Consider the following 8,160-nt stretch of genomic DNA (forward strand, 5'->3'; position numbering starts at 1 on the left):
AGAAGATAACCCACTCATTACCTCTTTTCTTAAAAATTTATTTCAGAATCAATCCAAATTAACATTTTATGATTCAAATTTCAACACACAATGTGCCAAACAAGACAACAGTACATACAGGAGTGTAATAACTGACATGTGTTCACTTGGTGAGTAAATATCTTACGATAATAGTGCAATCCAGACTGTGTACAGGCTTAGCCCATATCACTGCAAACAAGTTAGTATCAAATATTGTTTAGATATATAATCGAATCAGCAGACACGTTTTCAGTCTCTTCATGGCAATGCATTTTGAAGATACAATCAAACGTTATGAAGGCATACCGTTAGTCAGTTATCAACATTCAAAATCAAAATGTTTTCCCCATTCTACAAAGTGATTTCCTAAATTATAAATTATTGACTAAATACAGTTCTAAGATGTCCTGTGTCCACATAAAAAGGCTATGTGTTCATGTCAGAACAGGAGAAAAAGGCATACTGGTAGCTAATGCTCTCTCTCACACAAGTGATTTCATTCACTGTTTATTTGCAAAAGTTGTAATCGGCTGTTTAACCGTCAAAAACTGAACCACAAAATTTCCAAACAGGAATAATCCCTTAACATTCCCTTTTACCCCCCTTTAAAAAAAAAATGCAGCAGCTATTCTCTGAAAATTTTAAGCACAGACTGTATGTTTGTCTAGGCTGGCAGGTCTGGAGCTATGTTTTAAGTAAAACTTAATGTTAAATAACTAAATTTAAAATAAAGTCATGATCTGTATCACAATAGGGAGGATAACAGTCATAACTGATATTTAGTGGATGTGCTATGAATTCTTTGCTAATCTGATGGAGGAAATAATATGTGATCCAAGAGAGATCGGCACACAATAAGGTGATTTATCAGAGTGAATTATGGCTTTAAGTGCACTAGCAGAGATTGGATCCAGGTCACACAAAAAGAATCCTGCACAAACCCAGATATTAAGAGTCCATCAGGGTAGCCAGAGTTAAAGGATAAAGAATTCATGGTTACTGTATTACACAGATATTCTATATTGAGATAGAGCCATCTCTAAAATTGGTCTTCCCTATCAGAACATTGATAAGTGCAGCCTTGCCCTCCCGGGCATCCCTCTGAGCTTGTCTGATGATGTCATTTAACTTTTCTTCATTTTCAGAGCCTATAAGGTAGCCCTTCCCACCATAGCCATCTGCCACTATGTGATAGTCTGCAAAAAGAAGAGAATTTACCTTTTAACATATGCCCAGACATCACTTAGTGCAGAGGTTCCCAAAGTGTGGGGCCCGCCCCTAGGGGGGCGCAGAGCCATTGCAGGGGGGGGCGCGGTATGAAAAAAAAAAAAAAAAAAAAAAGAGAGAGAGCGCTTGGACACTGTGGACAGGTTTTTGACGGGGCTCCCACACAAACGCAAAGCAGGAGATGAAGCATCGCCAAATATGTTTCCAAACCAACTTCCTTCCAAGCCAAAGACAGGAAAATATGGTGAAGCATATCTTCCCTTTGGCTTCACCTGCACAAGTGCCAAGGTAGGTCTCCCCTGCAAAATTAGTTTCCCTGCGTCGGGAGCAGCGCTGTGCTCTCCAAATCACGGACAAACAGTATCTCACATTCTTGATTTTTAGTTCACAAACACTTCTTGTAATAACTAACTACTCCTGACATTTTGGACATGTTACTAACATGTCCAAAGCACGCGCTGTGCTCTCCAAATCACGGACAAACAGTATCCCACATTCTTGATTTTTAGTTCACAAACACTTCTTGTAATAACTAACTACTCCCGACATTAAATGTCGGGAGTAGTTAGTTATTACAAGAAGTGTTTGTGAACTAAAAATCAAGAGCTAACATGATGTTAGCTCTTTATGCGGTAAAGTTACAGTGGGATACAAATAATATCAGGCTGATCCTGCCGTATTTGTTCCCCCTGTTCAAATCACGGACAAACAGTATCTCACAGCTGTTTATGTGTTTAAACCCATTTTGCACAGAGAGGCATTTTTTGAAAAATGTATTGATAGCAATGTTGAATATTATTACACAGGAAAAAAAAAACAACTACACGTAAAATAATTACACCGTGACGCCTCTGCCTTTCTAAATGGAGGGACAGTAACTGCGTGTGTATATGTAAGCGTGTAAAACCTGAAGATAGTCAGATTAACAGTATTTTGTCTCTATCTGCCATTCTGCAATTCATCTCATGTAAACAATAACGTGGCGCACAGCGTGACGTGAAAAAAGGCACATACCTTTGACATTGCGTGACGAACTCTGTATTCCTCGTCCACACATAAACGCAAAAAAGGAGTTTTAAATAATCTCCGTTTTCGGTGAATCGCAACGCCGTTTACGTGTTGACGAAAAGCCCAAACGCATAGAAACAGCTGAGTTTTCAAAAATACCCGTGTAGTTGTGGATGTAGCGTAAAAGAGTTAGTAGTATATTTTATTACTACCTGTAATTTATTGCCGTTTACTTGTATTTGCTTAATTGTTTACTAAATGTTTGAGGTGTGAAATAAACCGCAATGGAGTTTGTAAACAAAATATGGGTGTGTGTGTTTGGAGGATGTGTTTGTGCGGGGGGTGGTGGTGGGGGGCGCGAACATTTTTCTTGTAAAAAGGGGGGGCCTGGCAAAAAAAGTTTGGGAACCACTGACTTAGTGTATTCTACAACCAATCACAGCATGAATATGAACATTATAAATCTACCTGTATATGCAAGGCCGCATGCCACGTTGCTGCCGAGCATAGGAACCTGCTCTCTGGATATCTGACTCCAGCACGCATCATTTCCCACCAGAGCTATCACTGGTGTCTGTGGTGTGAAAAGCAGAGCATGCATTATCAAAAGACATCAGCAGAAAAATACGAACACACAAAAATATACACTTCCATCATTTTCATTTGGTTTTGATAATTAGATCATTCTCTAGACCACATGTGCACTGTTCCTAACTGACTACTGTTAGCTACCTTGCTTTCATAGATTACATACATGTAATCTAAATAGAGTTGTGAGTGATTTTACCTTGTGTCTAGTGAATGTGTCAATCTCTGCAATACTGTATCCTAAGGAGCCATCACCATAGACTATCCACACCTGAAACAAACACAACATAGCTTTTGTTTTTAAATCGTCAATGATTTTTTAAACTGATCATCAGATGATCAGGCAAAGCTCCTCAGACATACCTCAGATTCAGGCCGGCACAGTTTTGCCCCCAAAGCAAAACCACCTCCAACTCCCAGAGTCCCAAAGGCTCCTATAGGAAAGAAATGAAGAGCAAGATTAAAACATCATGACTGCAACTAACTCAGAATACAATTATCATCCAGCCAAAACTTGTGCACTATGGATTTTTATTTTACTTATAAAGCTTTTGGTTTAAACAGCCAAAATATTTCATCGTTTTAATTAAACTTTTTGCTTTGCCAGCAGCATCCTACCTGGATCGAGCCAACACAGAGGTCCTCTTGGTTTCATTATGTAAGCAGCACTTCCTACAAAATCTCCTCCATCTGCAACAATGATGCTGTCCTCAGCCATCAGCTCATCCACACAATGGAGGGCTTTCAAGGGATTTAAGTGGTATTCAGTCTTCTCCTCAGCTTTAGCCCTGAAATAAAAAATAAATAAATAAAAAAAGCAACATGTTAGCTTTTGTGATGGTTACAGATAAAAGATTTCACAATGCATACTTTAACACAACCCCACGGCTTACCTGTTTGTAGCTTCTTTGGTCGCATCCCCTGCTTTGAGGCTCTGAGGCCATTCTTCTGGACAGCGATGGCCTTTCAGCCCTTCAGAAAGTCGCACTAAGAATGATCCAGCATCACCTAAAAATACAATTTGGGTTTTTTTTATGCAGTTGTTGAATTGATGTATTTATTCTTAGGTCCAACTCTAAAGAAAACAAATCAGGAGTATGCTTAAATTTATATGCACCACAGGTACAATATTTTATGATTATCTAAAGATTTTTGAATCTTTCCTTCCTTTAAAGCTAGCATGAAATCAGGGGGCAAACATACCCTGAATTGCTATAGTTGGTTTCCAGAACATGTCTGAGTTTTTTAGCAGCTGTGTCTTGTCTCTGTTGACAGCGATGATCTTGCTGCGTCTGCTGAGAGTTCTACCGTAACTCAGCCGGAAGTCACACACAGTACCTGTAAACACGGCTCACAAAAGTCAATATTTCTCCAGGGATCGTGGTGAGCCTGCAGCTATACACACTATGTAAAAAACACAGTTTAACCTCTCTCTATATTGCAACACATACTTCCAGAATAAATTAAATTCAGGAGGCAAAAGATGGTAAAGAATTACTGAATTACTAAAAAATTAAAAATGCAATCAATAACACTGATCCATTGTGGAACTTTGTTAAATATTTACTCCAACATATTTTGAAACGCAGTTATCCTGCATAATTTTCTTTAGAGTATAATATTAATATTAAATAGGTTGGTCTCAAAATGTTATTTCTCTTTTTATCATTCTGGAATAAAAAGGAAACAATGTTTGCCTGACCTGCCAGGACTACCACATCGGCTTCCTTCAGAGCATCTCGTCTGTTTTGTCGGATGTGGATGGGGCTGTCTTTACCCAGCAAGCCACGAGACATACCCCCGAGAAAGCAGGGGATGCCCAGATCCTCCAAAGCCTTCCTGTTTAAAATAAACAAATAAATGAAATAAATAAAAACTTTTTTTTTTTTAAGGGGGAAACCATTTTGACCAGATGTATCCAAGTAAAATACCAAAATATCATTTCACTGATATTTGAAGACTGAAGAAAAACTTCCATAAGGCTCACCACAGGAATACTTTAACACATTTTAACAAACACTTCCAGTATCAACACTGAACAAGAAAGAGTGGCAGAAAAATAAAAGGACACGTGGCTCATCCTTTACCTGATGTTATCCACTGGTGTTGGGGGTAGTGTTGCTTGACTACCCAGCACAATAACAGGTTTCTTGGCTCGACTCACCAGCTCTAGGCACTTTTGGATCTGATGTGCATCAAAAAATGTTTAAAAATGCTGTCAATCTCCAATGGCCAGAGCACTTACGTATTGACGAACATTTACTACGTTTACTAAGACTTACCTGATCGTCTGTGGCTTGAGGGATGTGAAGAGGAAGTGGAGACACATCCTTGGGCTCCCAGGCTCCAGCAAAGAGATTCATGAGGTGGTTATGAAGGTACCTTTGAAGGAAGCAGACCACAAAAATCAAATAATTCAGAACATATGAACACACTTCTGATTAGGGAAGAATAATGAGGAAAGAAATTATGATATTATAAAAGATGCAAACATTATAAATAACCCAAACAGTAGCATGCAGTGCAAAAACAACATACCATGAGACAATTTTTCCCATCAGGCCTTTGGGAGGGTTCTTAACAACAAACTCCTTAGACACCAGGTGGAAGGGGTAGAGTGTGTCAATGGGGAACTCTATGAAAACAGGACCAGGGGTTCCCGACTGAGCAATGGCCAACGCCTTCCTGACCGTAGGCACAATTTCTCTGACAGTCCTGATGGAGGTGCAGAACTTACACAAAGGCTTGAAGAGAGACATCTGGTCGATATCTTGCAGCGCTCCTCTGCCCTGTTCCGCAAACACAATTGATAAACACTGAACACTACTGTTTTTTCCTGTCGTTTTACTCTGCATGCACATTAATATTGCGGTGGCATTAATAATATCTGAATCCACTCCACCTGGAGTAGCGTGCCAGCAGCTCCTCCAATGAGCAGCAAAGGAGATTCAGCCATCTGAGCATTCTTCACTGCTGTCACTGTGTTAGTGAGGCCTGGGCCAGCCGTCACAGCGGCTACACCAACCGTACCTGAAGCAGAAACAAGCATAACAGCTATCAACAAGTCAGAGCTATTACAAAGGTGCACCTACATTTATCTCTACCTTGTATAGTGTACATTTTTGTTCCATTGCTGTGTAGTATTATTGCTATAAGTTATGTTTTACTTCTGCATTAATTTCTTTGAATCCCTCTCTATTCTTTTTGGTGCTGTAATAATGTGAATTTCTCAACTGGGGGGGTAATAGGAGTGTAACAACATCTAAACCGAGACCAAAATTGTGAAACCCCCCCCCCATCTTCTGATAGCCATGGGGATCTGATAATGTCCAGCTAATGGAAACTAGAACAGTAAGACCCATAATGTTGAAAGACACTTTGTTCATGATCAAATCAAAAGATCAGGTCAGTGCTAATTTTCTTCCTGTTTTTTTTTTTTTTTTTCTTTTTAAATTCTTCATGCCACCTTAATAACATCTAAACCAAACCATGGTTTCAGGGAAGTGTTAACTCCTTTTAGCCACTAAGAATGCTGTTAGATGCACCTTTGCTTGATAAATCATAATGTCTGCAGGGGGTGGAACGCCTGCTGCTAAGACAAACCCTGACAAGACTTCAACGCCCACATGTTTTGTTTAGAATAAGCTGTGCGAACACAATGTGTGCGCTCATAAAAATGAGTCATATCACTGGAGATGCATTTTCACGCAATCTAAACCTGTACCTGAAAGTCTTGCCACAGCATCAGCAGCGAAGACCGCAGTGGCCTCGTGCCTAGTGTCCACGATCCGGATCCCCACCTTCTCGCAAGCCACCAGGATAGGTGAAATATGCCCACCGACAAGAGTGAAAATGTACTTGACCCCATGGGCGTGGAGGACCTCTGCCACAATGTCGCCACCGTGCTTCGAGCTCTTTGTGTCAGTCTGGAATAAGTAAAGAGTGACAGAAATAGGTTACTGCAAACAAGATCGTGGCTGTTTTAACCACATAAACAATCGTGTAAACTAAGATAAAACCTCTGTCTAATATAAAGAGCTGACTGTGCTCTGTAAGGCCACCTGTCACACTCCTTTTCATCCCACTGTCGTTTCCTATTATGCAACAACCGCATATTGTTCAGGGCTGCAGTGTTGATGTGGAGCCGCGGGGATCTGATAACCTTTGTGCTGGAAAACCACAAAGCTGGTCAAAGTTTACGTGAATGGAGTCCAGCTTACGCTTCAACACTGACTGCCTGAGGAAGACTTTCTTGTTTAAGTGGCCACAGATTATGCACCAACTGAAAACAGAGTGCATAACGAAGGATGGCACAGAAAAGCACACAGATTACGGTGTTGACTTTTTTTTAAACACCTACCTTGTGGAACAATTGGTAGAGTATGCCAAGTTTGTAGGCTGCAAACAGTAGCCCACCCAGCACCATGCTTGTAAAGCATCCGAGAACAATGCCGACGACTCCAAAGGGCTCCATGCTAGAATGCAGATGCAAATCCTAATTTCTGAAAAGAAACTAACTAGGCTAAACGTATTATATCGAAATCTACGGAGCTACCGGTTCAGCAGCTCACCGGTTCAAGCTAGGCTAATAAACTATGGAGCTTCTACTACAACTGCTATACACCCATTTCAAAGGCATACACGTGCAACTACATTCACTCAGAAGTTATAAAATTTAAAGTTACTCTGAGGCTCTGAAGGACATTAGGTCGTCTACAACTTGAAACGACAAAGTACCCTTTACCTTACCCCTGCCCCGACACGGAAAGAAATGTGACAGTTAATGGTAAAGCCACCTGTAAAGGATATACGGTACTTCCGTTTAGTAATTTTCAAAATATGTGCCTGCTGCTAAAATTCACAGCATTTATTTGTGGCGTATACACGGGGATTTTCTTTTCCAATTGTTATTATTTTTCTGTAGTCATGAAGGCAATAAAAGTTACACTTGAGTCTTCATTAGTTGCTGTGTATTTAATCGTATGCTCACATGTATGGCAGACATTGTACCTTTATTGTCAAGGTAAAGATTTATTTCCGTCTTTAGTGAATGTGAGGGCGCTGTTCAAGCCAAGGACGGTCTCTAGTTCAGGTGTGTCAAACGTGAGACCCGGGGCCAAAATCAACCGGGAAAAGACTCCAATCTGGCCCACTGAATGGCTATGAAAAAAGTGGAGGGCATAGATAGACCTCCCCCATTGCAGTAACAGATAAATAAACAAATGACAGAAAAATTCCTGGTTTTTTTTGTTTTTTTTAACTCTCTGCTATACAATTCAATTTTTACAACGGGTTCACAGTGAAAAGACAAAAAAG

The 8,160-nt window shown here is 40.2% G+C and overlaps 1 protein-coding gene across 1 annotated transcript; it reads right to left on the reverse strand.

Annotated features, from left to right (window-relative positions):
- Positions 1-22: 22 nt before the first annotated feature.
- Positions 23-7,647, reverse strand: ilvbl (ilvB (bacterial acetolactate synthase)-like). Its single transcript, XM_003441676.5, has 14 exons — positions 7,205-7,647; positions 6,569-6,770; positions 5,747-5,874; positions 5,383-5,633; positions 5,127-5,226; positions 4,932-5,029; positions 4,547-4,683; positions 4,048-4,182; positions 3,738-3,852; positions 3,463-3,632; positions 3,208-3,278; positions 3,044-3,115; positions 2,725-2,830; positions 23-1,217 (listed from the first exon to the last, which is right to left on the reverse strand). The coding sequence occupies exons 1-14, from the start codon at positions 7,316-7,318 to the stop codon at positions 1,039-1,041; spliced, it is 1,878 nt and encodes a 625-aa protein (XP_003441724.1). The 5' UTR covers positions 7,319-7,647; the 3' UTR covers positions 23-1,038.
- Between the last annotated feature and the right edge of the window lie 513 nt (positions 7,648-8,160).

The sequence above is a fragment of the Oreochromis niloticus genome, linkage group LG14 (genome assembly GCF_001858045.2).
Source record: "Oreochromis niloticus isolate F11D_XX linkage group LG14, O_niloticus_UMD_NMBU, whole genome shotgun sequence".
Lineage (NCBI taxonomy): Eukaryota > Metazoa > Chordata > Actinopteri > Cichliformes > Cichlidae > Oreochromis > Oreochromis niloticus.